General features: G+C 34.5%; 1 protein-coding gene and 1 non-coding gene across 3 annotated transcripts; both read left to right on the top strand.

The window, feature by feature from the left end:
• The first annotated feature begins 475 nt into the window (after positions 1-475).
• Positions 476-17,055, top strand: qin (tudor domain-containing protein qin). 2 transcript variants are annotated; one of them, XM_073073119.1, is made up of 22 exons: positions 476-787; positions 2,054-2,295; positions 2,674-2,758; positions 2,967-3,098; positions 3,187-3,341; positions 3,607-3,687; positions 3,771-4,037; positions 4,284-4,372; positions 4,507-4,673; positions 4,896-5,048; positions 5,483-5,560; positions 6,147-6,299; positions 7,349-7,493; positions 7,868-8,002; positions 8,691-8,844; positions 10,089-10,217; positions 11,983-12,079; positions 13,200-13,396; positions 13,829-14,052; positions 14,138-14,927; positions 15,026-15,318; positions 15,586-17,055. In XM_073073119.1, exons 1-22 carry the CDS (start codon positions 730-732, stop codon positions 16,910-16,912), a joined length of 5,151 nt encoding a protein of 1,716 aa, XP_072929220.1. In that variant the 5' UTR covers positions 476-729; the 3' UTR covers positions 16,913-17,055. The 2 variants fall into 2 exon arrangements, with proteins under 2 accessions (XP_072929220.1, XP_072929219.1); XM_073073118.1 differs by having other exon boundaries at positions 2,674-2,770.
• On the top strand, positions 9,896-9,967 carry TRNAA-CGC (transfer RNA alanine (anticodon CGC)). The gene has a single exon. It is a non-coding gene; the product is annotated as a tRNA-Ala (tRNA).
• Positions 17,056-17,508: the final 453 nt, after the last annotated feature.

Here is a 17,508-nt window from a genome sequence, read left to right as displayed (position 1 = left end):
CTTGTTAACAGGTAATTATTGACATTTAAAACGTAGCGATTACTGGCCAAAGAGTATAGTAATCTATATTTACTGGTTATCAGTGTTCTCGAACCAACCGATTTTTCGATATTTCTACCGATTTTGGCCCTGTATCGAAATACTGAAATGCATTGAGATTTTTCTACAATTTTAGAGGATGTTAACTATCTCGATTTTTTATCGATTTTTAATGCAGTGTGGCGATTTTTAAGAAATTGTTAATAAATTAAAATATTTTTGATAATTTAGAACTATTTAGGGATAAAGTCGGCCAAAATTAAAGATAATAATTATTATTTTTGTGTCATATACCGATTTTGGGTAATTAATATACCGATTTTCGGGGGCAACTCTACCAATTTCGATCCGTTTCGTTCAAAAACACCGCTGGTTATATTATCTTTGATTTGACATAACCGGCAATCGGCATTGACTTGTTCGCCTTCAGTTGTTTTGTTTTTACTTGTCTGTTCACTGTTGATCCTATCAGTCTTATGGTTCAAAGAGAATAACGCTTAATATTTGTTTAAAGTATTTTATTTGCTGATAAAGCGAATTGAGCTTTGGAGTAATAGTTTGCTTCATAGCGGGCATATTGCGCAGCATTCTACGAATTACATTGGGCGATTCTAAGTTCAAATATACCTACCTACATACATTTCATGCCTACAAAATTTAACTTTCGGTGATCTTTGCAGTTAAGGCATTATGGACGCAAAAATTAAAAAATGTTGTCCAAATTGCAGTCAATTATATGTTTTGAAAGGTAAGCATTATCTCCTTATTAACAATTTCAATATATGTGATCTCAATGATTAATTCACTAGAATTACCCTAACAAATAATTTGATGAAAACGTATCCCACCCTCAATCTAAAAGCTAATAAAAATTAAGATATTTTCGGCACTAGAGGTAGGTTTTGTAATAATTTTAGTAGTAAATTAATTACTTCTGACGATATCTTTTACGTTTATCATAAAAATAGGTATAAATGTTACAACGTTTGAATTTCATTCGCAGTTTCGCTTCATACATGCTGTTAGCATTTGTTGTAATCATTATAATTATAGCATTTTACATTCCTGATACACTGGTAGTGTTAGTTCAGGTTGTCCCAATGCTCTTTTTCAAACATGACCTATTACACAATTAATAAACTCAAATATAACATTGCATGTTATAATTTATTCCAATACTCCTGCACTGTTCAGACTTCCCTACTTTTGATCTGTATTGATTACTTAAAACAAAAGCACTAAGTGTTTCTTAATCCTGATCCAATTACCACTTACATTCAGTTAAAAAACATGTACAATTTAAGCCTCTGTTTTTGACTTGAAATTAACTATGCCTTGTTTAGAATATTTTATTATCATGATATAATAAAGACACTTCAGAACCTTTAAAATTACAATAACATATATGCCCAAAAATGTCATAACTCTCATGTACAAGTCATTTTAAAAATCACCACACTAAGCAGTGCAACATCTTTTTTTATAATATAGGAGTACCAGACAAGCATACAGTCCACCTGATGGTAAGTGGCTACTGCCGCCCATGGACATCTGTAATCAACCCCAGATAGTATTAGATATTTCCACCGGAGGTCAGCTACAAAGATGCGCCGCTACCCCTGAGGACTAAGCTGGAATGCCTCGGAAAAGTCTGTCTCCCTTACCACACCCTTCAAACTGGAACACAGCAGCGCCTAGCACTGTTGTTATTTGGTAGAAATAGGTGTGGAGGTGGTCCCGCCGGAGTTGAACCACAAAGGGTTTTACCACCTTCATAATTACCATAAATCCATGTTACATTGAAGTAGTATCTATATTTGGTCGAGATGGAGTTAAAAGGAGAATGTTATAATTTGAAAACACAACATTTTAAAAGAAATTTCAATCACATTCAATATACAAGTTTATAAAGAGTACACTTATCATATGAAATGTGACACATTATTTATTGTAATGTATTAGGTAATATTATTAGGTAGATAAAGAACATTAAAACTGCTTGGTTATGTTTTAGCTCTGTCACCACAGGTGCATGGAAATGTGCCATTGTTCCTCTCATGTGGACATTCCATGTGTGAGAGTTGTTTAAGAAACATTGTCAAGTTTGGTGAGCCCATTGAGTGCAAAGTATGCTTAAAAGACATGGAAATAACTGCACCGGAACTGGCTCTACTGCTGCAAAACAAAATTCAGTTGTACCAACTATTCCCGGTCAATGTCTACATGCTTGGAGAACTCACATATGAGCTTATAGAGGTATTGAAGATTTCTAAAGCTTATGATTATATTACTATTTATTATGAATGTGATTTTTGTTGTTTTGTTGTATTCTGAAAATTGATTGATGTAATTGTTCTGCATTAAATAAAGTTAATGGTTTTTGGTATTGTAACAAAATAATTGTGTATTCATTTCACAATTAATTATATTATAAGACATATATTGTTGTAAAGATTTTCCAGTGTACTAAATATTGGATTTTAATCATATGAACCTTGGATATAAAAACTTATTATTGGCTTATTAAAAGTAAATTATGACAAAAACAATTCCATAAGGCAAACCATTGAATTATTCAACATCCGAGGTTTCAGCAAAGTAAAGCAATCCTGTTTATTAATGTTTCTCTTACAGCCTCCATCTGATAAGGCCAAGAAAGTTGATGTTGACTATTTTGTTGAGATTCAATCCATTCTACAGGACTCAGAGAAGATACAAGGTATGTGTGTAGGTAGGTAGGTATGTTACTATTATTAATTAGCCAAGCGCCAGTCACAGTAGGTTAAGTATCAATCATAAGTTTCCGAAACATCACATTCTTATTTTTGAATTTTGTTATCATAGGTTATAATATATGCAATCCATCCATTCATATAATATCCATTTTATTTGTTATATTGGTGATTTTTGCCATATTCTTTTTTTAGCCCAATGCATGGAGTGTCATGGCCCAACTTCAAAGATATGCAAGCAATGTGAAACTACACTCTGCAATAATTGTTTTAACAAAATTCACAAAAATTTCGTCATTTTTCGAAATCATACACTGCAAAATATTGGTAAGATAATTTACTATTATTCTTTACAATTTATTTATGGCACTGAAATAAACATTGACTAAGTTGTTTTAAAAAATCATTTTTTTAGACTCTGTTATTACCACAAGTTCTTGTAAGGCTCACAAAGATAAGCCTTTGGACTATTATTGCAAGGATTGTTCTAAGGCTATCTGCATGGACTGCCTTGTAGTGGGTGGAGAAAAGTCATGTAAAAATCATGATGTGGTTTCTATGCAAGAAATGGTATGTTTCATCTATAATTATTAATATTTAATTTTTAACTATGATTATATTTATTAAAATCAACTCAATAGGTTGATTTCAATGATTTATAACTGATTCAGAAAATATTCAAATGGAAAAAATAATATTATTCTCATAACAAATTATTTGATATTGAATGGTTCATCTTTATTAGTTAATATATAGTGTTATGAAACTATTTTATTAATAAGTTCAAATAGCCCTTGCTCTTATACTTGAAAATATATTATTATAATAATTGCAGAATGAAAGCTTTTTGGAAGAGCTCACTGATATTACACCTAAAGTTGACGAAACATATAGAAGACTTACGAAAACTGCTGTTGTGAGTACATTATCTTGTTGGGTTTTTAAATATGATTAAATTTATTAACTGAGTAGGTAACTTTATTTTATTATATTTTATAGGAAATTGGAAATTTAATGTATAACATGGAAAATGATGCTGGAACATCAGAACTTACTCGTATTATCCACAATATACAACAGCATTTCTCAAAACTATCATCAATGATACAAAAGCATAAAAAGGAAGTAATAGATATTGTTCTTAAGATACAATCCACTGAGAAGGATTCACTAAACATTGTTAAAAATGACATTGCAAAAGCCATAAAGGAAGCAAAGAATACTTTAAATGCTGTGAAATCCATAGATGAGAAATATTTGCGACAGGTATGTATTAATTAGTTGATTGTTGTTGATTTCATTTGCATAGTATGTAATATAATGTAACATAAACAAGCAATAAAGATTGTCAAATCTTGATTGATATTCATGACTTCTTTGATACATAAGTACCACCTTTATAAGGTGCCTATACCTAATATTTATGTTCATGATAATGGATCCGACTACTTATGTAAAAATATTATATTCAGTAAAGATTTTCTTTGATGTGAATTTTAAATTGTGTTTTAGGCGAATTTATCTTCCGTGTTAGAAGAGGCTAAAAAGGTTGTGGGTACTCCCTGGTACTTAAACAAGGATGAGACTGTTACCGATCTTAAGTAAGTTTGATATGAAACATTTCATATTTAGTAGTTTTTATTAGTAAATACAAAACAATACGTACATACGAAATTATAAAGAATGCCAATGCAATTTAATAATTTCTAGTTTTAAAATGTAACTTCATTCATAGGGTGAAAGTAAATGAAGACCTCATCGCTTTATTAAGTGATTACATTCACTTGGAAGGAAGTGCCAACTGCAAATATAAATTGTTGTCTACCGAGGAATTGAATGAGAAGAAAATTGATATACCCCCACCACCACCTACTGTAGTTCATCCACCGGAATTACCCCGAGGTAATTTAGTAATATGTGTGTATTTATGTATTCCCAGAATTAAAAAATAATTACTATATTATAAATATATTTTTCTCGGAAAAACATGTTCATTTATTTCCTACTTAGAAAAGCTGATGTAGACAATAAAATGCTAAATGTTTTATGAAAATCACACACAACTTTGTACATGACTTTTATTATTTACTGGGATTAATATGTTAATATCATCACCAATTACAGATGTGCGCCAAAAAAATAAAGCACAGGCGGAGAAAATTAAGGATCAAAAATCCGGTCTATGTATTCAAGTGCCAAAATATCGCAGTAAGAGTGGTTCCTGCTCGTCGCTCAACTCCATCACCAGTGATTCCTCGAATCGGAGTTATGAATATGGTAAGATAAAATAATTATGCAAAAGTAAAGTAAAGTAAAAAGTGTAAAGTATAGGTAAAATGTTATGCCTCTTCCGAGATGACTTCATCATCACTATTTTAACATTGATTTGAACTTCTGTTTCCTACGCCGAGTCTGGGTTCTAAATAGAAGATCTAACTTGTGATTTGCTGATTGAATATAATTGGAACTTTCTCTAATACTGAAAAAAAAACATTGCAGACCTATATAACAGAAAATTATCTATTATCTAAAAACATTCTTTAAAGCGTGTGGAATCCACTAAATCTTATTGCAGTCTTATTTTGAGGTTATACATATATTAGGTAAATTATTTGTTTTGTTTTTGTAAATTGTTAATTTTCTTTTAGGGTGAAAGGAATATTTCAACTAATTTGAAATATTATTTTTAACTTGCTTGTTCATTTCGTTAGGTGGCAGACAACATAGACCAATGGTGCAGCAAGTCAGCCCATTTCCAGACAGCCAACAACCTAAACAACTTTATGAAGGTAATAATTAATTAGTAAACAAGTTAATAAAAAATCAACGTGAAATAAGTGATAAGTATATATGTATAATACTTTTTATTTAGTATATCAATTTAACATACTATGTAAAATCATATTTACGGTTAGTTTATGGTACTTGAATATTTTTTATATTGAATTTATAATATATTTCATGACTTTATAATATATTATATGAGTGAAGGTAGGATCTCTTTGTGGTTCGGCTCTGGCAGCACCACCGCTGCTGTGTTCCGGTTTGAAGGGTGTGGTAAGGGAGACATACTTCCAGCTTAGTCCTCAGGGGTAGCGGCGCATCTGTGGCCGACCTCAAGTAGGAATATCTAATCCTATCTGGGGTTGATTACTGATATCCATGAGCGGCAGGAGCCACTTACCATCAGGTGGACTGCATGCTCGTCTGCTACCCCCTATTTAAAAAAAAAGTAAAGTTTACATACTAAAATAAAATGGTTACAAATGTATATAAGAAAGGAGAATCACCACCCACAACTCTGCACGGCACTGGAACTGCAAGGCAAAGTACGTCAAGGGGATCGTAGTGATGTTCGAGGTGATCGTCCCGCAGGTTCTCAGGAGCTGATCTACATATCGCACATCGTGGACCCGCACAACTTCTTCGTGCAGCGCGCGTGCCTGCAGCCGCACGTGCAGGAGCTGCAGCGCGAGTTCCGCAACGCCGTGTCGCTGCCGCGCCCCTCCGTCAGCCACGTCGCCGAAGGTACCTACTAACGATTATATTTGAAGGTGGTAGAACCCTTTGTGGCCTCCGGTTGTGTTCCGTTGGAGATCCCGGAGTTCTCCACCAAACGCTGAGGACGGCCACCGGGGGGGTTTTAGTGGGGTAAAAATCCCACATAACCCGGCGTCACTCCCATGGCGTCGGGTACCTTTTGAAGGTTTCCCCCTCGTCAACGAAAAAAAAACCCTTTGTGGTTCGACTCCGGCGGCACCACCGCCAAACCTATTTCTGCCTAATAACAGCAGTGTTAGGCGCTGCTGTGTTCCGGTTTGAAGGGTGTGGTAAGGGAGACAAACTTTTCCGAGGTGTTCCAGCTTAGTCCTCAGGGGTAGCGGCGCAATAAAGGCGCAAAAAGAATGATACGGATATAATAGTAGAAGATCCCGATATAAGACGACCTTCACCGAGCTGGATAATGGATGAAAGGTTTTTTATATCAAATTACATATGTCAAAAAATATATTGCAAATGTGTTGACTAAAAAATTTTAGTCCAGAAAATAATATTTTACAATTAAAAAAAATCTTAAACTTCTTAATTTCACTGGTCTGATTTATGGAATATTTAATTCGACTTAAAATACTTTTCATCCTTTAACCAGCTCAGTGAAGGTCTTCTTATATCGGGATCTTAGACCATAACATCTCGGATCTAGATACGGATCTGTTAAAAAATTATGTCGGTTACGGTTATCCGAATAATTTTGAATTATCCGGTAATTTCGGTTACGACATTGTTAAGGAATCGTAAATAAGAAAATACAAATAGTGAATGATTTGATTATTTTTATTTGTAAAGTACCTAACGTTGACTTGCTCGGACTAAAAAAAATCATAATAGTGTGTCACTATCGTGCGGGATCGATCTTTTCGATCTTATCCAAAATTATTCGAAACTTTTATCATTGGATTAAGTTACAGTTTCGGATATATTTTGATTTCGGATATCCGATCATTTCCTATACCTATAATTTTACCACACCATATCCCCATTTGTCCTAATTTATTAACACTCATTAAAATGTGCAGGTAAATTCTACTTAATGTTCAACAAAGCTGATAACATGTGGCAAAGGTGCCGTGTGATGAGCATTGACAGAAAAGACATCAATAATCCACGTTTACATGTATTCTCCATTGATTTCGGCAGCACGGAAGTTGTAACCATCGATAAGTAAGTATAATTTGTATAATAGTATAATTATATTTAAATAAGAACATTATTGCTTTGTTTTTTGTTAATAAAGCAACCATGGAAACTGTCTTATGTTCACAATTTATGACCATATACGAGAAAAATAAGTGTTTACATCTACATACTAAATTTAAACAATATGTCGCACAAAAGTACATTAAGCACTTATTTTTTTTTATAACCAAGGAAAAATTGATAGAAAATAAAAATATTCAGACATAAAATATCACATACGAAGAAAAACAGATTTTATTCAGTTCTGTTTAATCAATTTAAGGTTTAAATGTAATAGTATAATGAATATAACATGCCTCACAACCACCTCCTTAATTTAAAAAATACGTATTTTTCAGGTTGCGTCTTTTGCCACCAGCAAGGGTACAGGTACCGCACCCGTTTGCTATAAACTGTTCTTTGGCCAATTGCGAGCCCAAGATTGGTGCTTGGACCACCGAGGACGCGATCCTCTTTCAAAACATCATTGACAAGTAAGTGAATTTTATGAATTTGGTAATTGTACCATTTTACATGTGTAATGTTTTTGAGTGAAATACCGAACAACTGACTTGACTGTGTTTTTGGTAGTTGTGTGTTTATAGCAATCTCTACACCTCTTTTGTCAGCAACAAGCACACACAGTGTTGACTAATCTTAATTGACATGCGATGTAGTTTATTGTTCCTCTACTTTCCGTTATTATTTCAATTTTTGTACTCCTATTGAATCAAAAAACTAATATTAATAATCGTAACTCGTCCTAGTTATATGATATCTGTAATATATGATGATCTTAAAATGTTAGGAAATTGTGTGCATGTTTAAAAGTCTTATTAAGTTTCGGTTATACCACTATCACTGGTCTCTAACCTGTGCCCCGCGGTTTCACCCGCGTTAAAAAGAAACAGGGGCACAGCTAGTTCTAAAATATAAGTAGCCTAAGTTACTCCTTATTACATCAGTTACCTGCCAACAAAAGTCGCGTCAAAATCGGTCCAGCCATTGCAGAGATTAGCGAGAACAAACAGACACATACGTTTCAATATTAAAAACAGACACTCCAATTTTATTTATATGTAGAGATAAGCTCTTTGTTATGACTGAATATAAATACTAAGAAAACATAAATGCTTACGCAAGTGAACCGGAGAGCAATCGACGTGTCGTGTTATATTCCAGCAAGTCAGCAGTGATACACATCAGGCGGATCTGTTCGACGGCGGACTACACGGTGAAGTACGAGTGCGACCTCACGACGTTCGACGACGGCGTCAGTCTGGCGCACGCGCTGGTGTTCCACGAGCGCGCCAGGATGCCTAACCCGAGGCTTTCGGTAACTATGTCTTTACACATACTACTTATATGTATAGTCTGATTCATAGTTAGGTGTCCAAAATGTAAACAAAGAAATGTCAGTCTCAAAATACGATTACTGGTAAACCTTAATAAATTAATAAGAAACGAAAACTTAATAAAAACAGAAACTTTAAAAAATTAACACAATTTGACAAACGCGCTATAAAAACGAGAAAACTTAGAAATGGCAGCACAAATATTATTTTGGATCCCGATTGTGCTACCATTATCGCATTTTAATTTTCTACCATAAACCTTGTTTTTTATTATTATTGATGTATGGAACAAAATTGAGTTAATATAAATATTGGAAAATGTGAATTGATCTTAATTTATTTAGATTATTATTTTATTATCGTTGTATTACTTTAATATCGTAAAATAAGAAACTACCATTTGAAACGTATTTTCTTGATAGGTCAACACCTTTGTTTACATTTGGACACCTAATTATGTATCTGCCTATATGTACATTGTACTTACATTATGTCTTATATCATATTATACCAGATGATTTGAAAAAATATATATTTTAACAGCCGAGAATCGTGTAACTTCAATATGCTGATTAAGTTTTAATACATAACTGTACTCTACGTGTTAGGATTTGTATACTTAACTAAGTAAGTAGATGATGACATTACACTTATTCTCAGTACGCGAGATTTCATATGTAGCGTGAAGAGTTGCAGGTAGATTAAACTTCAAATAAAACAACCATATAATCAATGGCGGAAGAAATCATCCTACGATTTTGTATAACGACATCAATTGACTGAGTTACGAAATAATAATAATAAACCGCAAAATGACAAATTTTGCATAATTTAAATAAGTAATCTTTTGTCGCCTAAATGTATGACGTATTAGACGTATTGACGCATATCGAATTCACGTACGTAGAGTAAAAAAAATGTACGTATGTATATGAGCGTAGTGAAAAATACTAGAGCATGTCATATGAGTCACAACAAAGTATGCGTCACCGAGTTAGGAAGTAGTTGCCATTTTCGATACCTAATGATATCGGGGGTGTAACTCAGTGGTAGAGTGTCTGCTTCGCATGCTGAAAGTCCTGGGTTCAAATCCCAGCACCTCCAAACAAATCTTTTTTATTTTCTATCGGTATGCCGGACATAAATTTATTTTATGTGAATTATTATTGACTTATATTTTACATTTAATGGAATCGATATTTTTAACAGCATATTTTCTTTCCAGTATCCCAAATTTGCGTGCGGTGTAGAGAAACCAATATTGTACACAAGCAATAATGACTTTAAGCCAAATACAGTTGAAGAGGTCTTTATTACCCATGTTGTAAGCCCCGATCATTTCTACGTCAGAAAGGTAATGATGTTTTTGATATTGAATATAGTACAGGATCCCTAGTATAGTTTTCATCATTTATTACTAACAAGCTGATTTTTCGTGAGTAGCTTCGTTTCGACAAGACGCCCAACATTTTTCCTTACAGCAATGTTGGTAAATGGTAGCTTGATGGGGCAGCAAGGATAAAATATGTTGACCGGACGAATTCTAAAAATGTATTACTAACCAAATTTTTCTTTGTTAATTATCAAGATAATTATTAAAATAACGTGAAAAAATATTTGTCCTACAAAATATAAGGTTTTTATTAAGGCGTCCCCCCTCTCCAACATGTATCATAAACAAGGTCATGAAAAATAATTACTAACCAGCTGATTTTTTTTTTATTGGCTGTCTACCATTTACATAGTCTACCATGCACATTGTCCTACAAATTGCATGGTATGTCATCTCGGACCTACGCTGAAAAGATGTTAATTCCGCAGGATTTTTTTTTTTATTAGTAACTGTAGGACAAAGGTATCACGTGATAGGATAATATAATTTTTATCTAAATAAAACAATGTCCTACAAAAAAAAGGGTAACTTTTATTAATCCTACAAGATTTGTAATTTAACTATAATATAATATAAATAAACTATAAAACTGGCGGACTGGAATAACGTACTTCGCAATTTGTAGGACAATGTGGGTAGTAAGCTGTGTAAATGTTAGACAGCTAATAAAAAAAAAATCAGCTGGTTAGTAATTATTTTTCATCACCTTGTTTATGATACATGTTGGAGAGGGGGGACGCCTTAAAAAAAACCTTATATTTTGTAGGACAAATATTTTTTCACGTTATTTAGATAATTGTCTCGATAATTAATAAAAAAAAATTCGGTTAGTAATATTTTTTTTTGATTCGTCAAATCAACATATTTCATCCCTATTATTTTTGTTATAAACCACAATCGAGAACTTTCGTACGAGAATTTGTTGGGCGTCTCATTGAAACGAAGCTATTCTGGAACACTCAGCTTGATACTAATTATTTTTACATTAAGTATTAGTACTACAACTTTTAAGTGTAGGTCCGAGATGACATACCATGTAATTTGTAGGACAATGTGCATGGTAGACTATGTAAATGGTAGACAGCCAATAAAAAAAAAATCAGCTGGTTAGTAATTATTTTTCATGGCCTTGTTTATGATACATGTTGGAGAGGGGGGACGCCTTAATAAAAACCTTATATTTTGTAGGACAAATATTTTTTCACGTTATTTAAATAATTATCTTGATAATTAACAAAGAAAAATTTGGTTAGTAATAAATTTTTAGAATTCGTCCGGTCAACATATTTTATCCTTGCTGCCCCATCAAGCTACCATTTACCAACATTGCTGTAAGGAAAAATGTTGGGCGTCTTGTCGAAACGAAGCTACTCACGAAAAATCAGCTTGTTATTAATAAATGATGAAAACTATACTAGGGATCCTGTACCAATACTTTATGGTTGATGAAATCGTTTACATATCATTTATGTATGTAGTTTGAACTTTTCAACTTACGCTTATAACTAAGATTAATTAACGCTGTAACAATTTAATTGGACGTAATATTATATACAATTTTGTACATGCGAAATGTTAGGCATTTTTATTATTAAGCTTATAGGATTATTAATTGATAAGCCGTGGTTGATGAATTATTTGTAATATTAACTTAATAATAAATATCAGTGTTTTATTTGTGTAATTAAATGTGATATATTTTTTTAATGTACAAATTGTTTTGTAGCAACATGTGCAAAGCGTTTATGAAAAGCTTTGCGAAGATCTTGAGCAAGAGTACAATATAAATGACAATGCTGGGAACATTTATCTTCCTGAAATCGGTATTTATTATCATTATTTTTACCTAATTTACCATTAGCTAGCTGCCCATAATCCTTTATTCTTATAATTTTCCATGGTCATCAAATTAAGTGTTTTTTCATTTAAAATGGTTTCTTCATATTGCTACTGCAATATTTGCTTGAAATGAAAAGTCCAAAACAAATATTGTGTTTATTTACTTTGATTTTTTTCATGCATATTGGATGTTAGAAGGGTCCATCCAGCCCAACGTCTGTACTCAAAAACATGCAAAATTTATATTTATTGCGAAAGTAAGAAATACGCTATAGAGTCCTTTAATAATCAATCTTAACCAATTTTTGCCTGCCAAGTGCAAAATTTGACATTTATTGACTAAACAAATTGCCATATATAAAACTTTGGTACGAGAATTTGGATCAGCATGATTATAAGGCCCGTGTCAGACAAAAACAAATATTTGAACAAAGACTTTGCTCACACATTTGAACACTTATTTTTTTTAACCGGTCACGTCACGGTCTCCTAGCAACTAGACTTTCCGTATGTGTAGCAGGCTCCGCACATATTTGAAGTTTGATGTGCGCACGAAAAACCGACACCGAATGGCAAAGTGCAAGTATTTGATGCAAGCTTTGAACAAATACTCAAATACCCGTTCTTTACTGTTTTCAAATATGTGTTCAAATGTTTGTGCTATGTCTGGCACGGGCCTAAGGGCGTTTGTCCACCGCACCGTCACCGAGCCGATACTGACAACGAGATTATTTCGGGTCGATTTTAATATATCGTGACGGCGATATTTTGTCCACCGCGACCGATATCGGCGGTTTATTTTGTTCCAGCCGTCACGCATGTAACGGCAGTGTATGGACAAGTTCCAAAGTGTTTTATATTGCCGGCACATCGGCCCGTCAAAATCTCGGTGCCGATCTAGCGGTCACGCCGATCTACTCGAAATATCGGTGGCCGGGATGACGGTGCCCGGGTGACTAACGTGCGGTGGACAAGCGTCTATAGTAAATGTATGTACGCTTCGGCGCCGTCATTAATTATCGGTATCGGCTCGGTGACGGTGGCGGTGGACAGTGTAAACTGTAAAGAAACATGCGTAGATCAACATGTCTACTTTTGATTCAGGCATGGTGTGCGCGGTGAACGTGCCGAAGGCGGAGGGCGGCGCGGGCGGGTCTGGCGGCTGGGCGCGGGGCGTGGTGCGCGAGGCGCCGGGCCGCGGCCGCGTGCGCGCCGCGCTGCCCGACACCGGCGCGCTGCTGCTCGTGCACTGGCGCGCACTGCGCCGCCTCGCGCCGCAGTTCACCACGCTGCGGGCGCTGGTACGACACGTGTAGATGCTAGTCCGCTCTCAGTATAGAAATGAGTCGCGTCGCCGTAGCAAATTGTGTGACTACACATGCTCGCAACAACTTCAGAGCGGACTAGCAGTTTGGCGTGGACTATACATGCTGGTCACTGGTAGGCTGGAGGCAAATGCCATCTGACCTGAATTTGCGTCGAGTAGTATGAGGGGATGTGGCAACATCTCTGTTCTCTACCTCGACTACTAGATGCATGCGCTTAACTGACTAAAAATGAACTAAAACGTTAAATCTCATAGGACCAGTAAAATAAAGTTTAAACATTCTTATTTTTTAATAAAAAATGATCAATAATTCATGTAAAATATTTGTAATTTACGCCAATCAGTCTTATTATCCTTATGATTAATTACTGTATTCGCATGTTACCTTATAACAATTATTTTGCAGGCAGTTGAATGCCACTTAGCTGGTGTAACTCCTCTGAACAAAAAGTGGAGCCCGGGATCCGTCAATTTGCTTAAGCTCTTTGAAAATCGACTACTAGAACTTCATGTAGAGGACAGCCGCAATCGTGGCTCGCTGGGTGTAACGCTTTATGATAAAAGTGCACCAGAAAATGTCATCTGCCTGAATGAGCAAATGATCAAACACAAATACGCCGTCACTTTCGGGTGAGATTGCAATTTTCTTCCTTAAGATTACGAAATGTTTGATAATTTGATTATTATAATTAAGTAATTTTATTGAATATTTCAGAATTTTCATGTTTAACAAAAATAATGATGTCAACGAACAAGTGATTACAAACAAATCCCCTTTGGAAGTGCCAAAAAATCAAACAACGAAGCCACAAAAAGAAACTGTAAAGATCTTAAAAAAGAATGCGTCACCACCGAAACCAAAAATAAAGGCAGACGATTTGGAAGCCAAGGACAAGGGCCCTTTAAGACTGGAAGTTAAAGTCTTGCACTATCAATCGCCGTCACTATTTTACGTGTCTCTGATTCACCAACAGAAAACATTCAACGAATTATTTGAGAAAATGCAAAAATACTACTCGAAAAGGAAGGACAACAGCAATGAAAAATCTACATGGCAAGTGGGCGATAGGTGTTGCACTGTATGCAGCCAATCACAAACGTGGCGGCGGGCCGCTATCCTCGAAATAGACGGGGATCAGGCGAAAGTATTCTACTCTGACTTTGCTTGCATCGAAACCGTACCAATCGTAAACTTGAGGGAACTCACCAAAGATTTTGCGTCTATTGGAGACGCTGCCTTCAAGTGCCACTTGTGTGGCGTGATACCGGCCGTGGGTGACGAGTGGCCATCTCTCACGAACGAATTTTTGAAAGAGCTAATTGATGCGTACAAAAGAATCTTTATCACTAAACTAGGCAACTTCAAAGACAAAAGTATGCCAGTAGAGCTGTGGGTGTACCACACAGTACAGGGTGGTGCTTTGGAACCGAACACTTCGGAATGGCGCTGTCTTAACAAGAAAATTATTGATCAAGGATTAGGTATTCCAGATAAAAACCAGGAAGTAAGATTGACAGATTTACTTATATTTATAAAACCATCTGTCCTTATATATTATGTAATAACTGAGTTTTATATTATGTTAATTTGTTTTTTTTACAGTTAAGTGATACTCGGAAAAATAACGAAAATGCAGATGAAAATATGTTATCATTCCTGAATATGACAGGATCTGTTGATGAGTGGTTACTACTAGAGCAGCTTCCGAGGAAACCACTTAATGAAACAAAGTACACAAAATCAGATAGTGAGCCAAATTCACACCCCTCTACTCCAGTAGATCATGATTTGGAAGGGAAGAGTGAAGACACAGAAAAAGATACAAATACTGTATTTATATCTGATTGGCTACCCCCAGAACCATTGCCAAGCAACGAATTTGTTGGAATGCCAACGTAAGTGATCTTCAATCCTAATTTTTATATAAAAAAAATCCAAAATGAAGTAAGATGAACTAGAAATCGCTTTTCTAAATGGACGCCGAATAATTAGAATAATAAGAATGACTTAGTATTAATACATTCTTTTTTTTTAAAGAATATTGCAGCCCACAGAATTCATGATAAATAATAGTTCTATTTTACTTACTAAAATACTACTATGCTATTTGTATATCCTTGTTAGTCTGTCCCTCTTTTAATATCGACTTTATTTTCATATAGATACATCGACAATGACGGCATAATCTACTTGCACACCGTAGAACAACAAGATACACTGGATCTAATCCGGAAGGCTCTTGATGTGCGCTTTAAAAATCCGGATCCCAGAGCAAAATTTGCGAAATGGACAGTTGGAGAACCATGCATAGCGCTGTTCTTCCTAGATAACCGTTTTTATAGAGGAAGAGTGCTAGAAGTCGACAATGAGGAATCAACTTGCCTTATTCACTACATTGACTATGGTAATGAAGAAACATGCTCTTTTGTCAACCTGAGAAAAAGTATTGCGTTGTATCAAATTCCAACTCAAGCTCATAAGTGTGCTTTGGATCGGATTCGGCCTATCGGCAAACAGTGGGACAGGACAAGTTTGGACTACATACATAAATCCATAGTAGAAAAACAATGTTTTATCAAAGTGAGCGGCCCAAGTGTCGGAGGGGTTATACCGGTTGAATTAAAATTCGATAAACTCTGGATCAATGATCATCTAGTTGAATTTGAAATGGCTGTGTACACTGATGGCAGTAAAGCTGTTACCCGAAAATTTAAGTCAAATAAAAGTAAAACTACTTACGAAGAAGCTTTAGTAGTAGAGTCAGATTCTGGTCCTGATTATATATTAGAAGAAGAAAATTCGAATACAGACGAATCAAATGAGTCTATTGATTTGGAATCATTGAAAGGGAAAGATTGGAACCAGTTATTAGAAGAAGAAGAAGTAAAACACACAAATAAGGAATTCATAACATTCCCTAAACAAAATATCGATAACTTTCCATGTAACATAACAATTATTAATGACACAAACACGTTGGAGCTAGGTATATTACACAGTGATGACCAGTTAGAACCATACACAGAAATGTTCGAAAATCTCCAAAAAGATGCTGTCAATATGAACGCATTGAATGGAATTTACGAAAATAAAGCTTGTATCGCTATTTTCAGTGAAGACGAGCTTTGGTATCGAGCAATTATTTTGGAATACAGTGAGATAAAAAATCGTATTAAAGTGAAATTTGTTGATTACGGAAATATTGAAATCCTTTCTCCAGCTGATATACGAGAAATCTCTAAGGAGTACACTGTCTTGCCTCCAATGACTGTATCGGCCACGTTGCATGGCGTTAAAGTCAATCCAGATATTGAATTAAGTGTTATAACCCAAGAGTACGCAAATACATTCCTGGACAAAGGCCCATTCCAATGTAAAATTGTTGATTACAGTGGGTCGACGCCACAAGTCGAATTAAGAAATGATAACGGTGATTTGGTGTATGAAGATCTTATTAACAAAAACATATTTCATGTTATTAAATATTAAGTTTAATTATTAATATTATTATGTCTTCTTTTTCGTTTTTTTTTTTGTGTTATGAATCTTAGAAACGTTTTGTTTTGAACCGATGCATATTACAAAGTTGTAATATCTTTGATTATTTCAAATACATATTTCTGTACTTCGAATCTGTTTTTATTATTTCCATAATAATGATTGTTCATTGTATGCTTCAATGTAAAAGTACAAGATTTATAAAGTTGATTGAGGTATTACAGTAATTTGTGAAGTCTTTTTTGCTTTTATAAAACCAAAGGTTCTCTAAAAATACTTTTTATTTATAATTTTCAATTTTGGCACGGAAGCCTCAACCGCCATTTCGTATCAACCAGGATGCTTTAGCACCTAGCGTTTTAGATATTTTTAAAATCTCATTATATTATACAGATATTACATTATACAGATTTGATTATTTAACAAAAACCTTACCTTACTATTATCTTACGTTGTGCGTAATACCGTATTGGTATGAACAGCTTGACCAAAAAGCGCCAATATGGAAACGCGCAGTCGCATATTGTATACTTCTGTGAAAACTCACTGGCATCTTTTTAGGTGCTATTTTTTGAGTCTAGAAAGAT

This window comes from Epargyreus clarus, unplaced genomic scaffold (genome assembly GCF_041222505.1).
Source record: "Epargyreus clarus isolate Ecla_fem2 unplaced genomic scaffold, WU_Ecla_fem_2.2 ptg000005l, whole genome shotgun sequence".
In the NCBI taxonomy this organism is placed as follows: Eukaryota; Metazoa; Arthropoda; class Insecta; order Lepidoptera; family Hesperiidae; genus Epargyreus; species Epargyreus clarus.
This window is presented reverse-complemented; position numbering and strand designations above follow the sequence as displayed.

Excerpts from the sequence above, each read along its gene's own strand:
- qin (XM_073073118.1), top strand. The coding sequence starts at position 730 with ATGGACGCAAAAATTAAAAAATGTTGTCCAAATTGCAGTCAATTATAT. Across the intron at positions 4,373-4,506 it reads GAGACTGTTACCGATCTTAA|GGTGAAAGTAAATGAAGACC; the intron begins GTAAGTTTGATA and ends CTTCATTCATAG. Across the intron at positions 7,494-7,867 it reads GAAGTTGTAACCATCGATAA|GTTGCGTCTTTTGCCACCAG; the intron begins GTAAGTATAATT and ends CGTATTTTTCAG.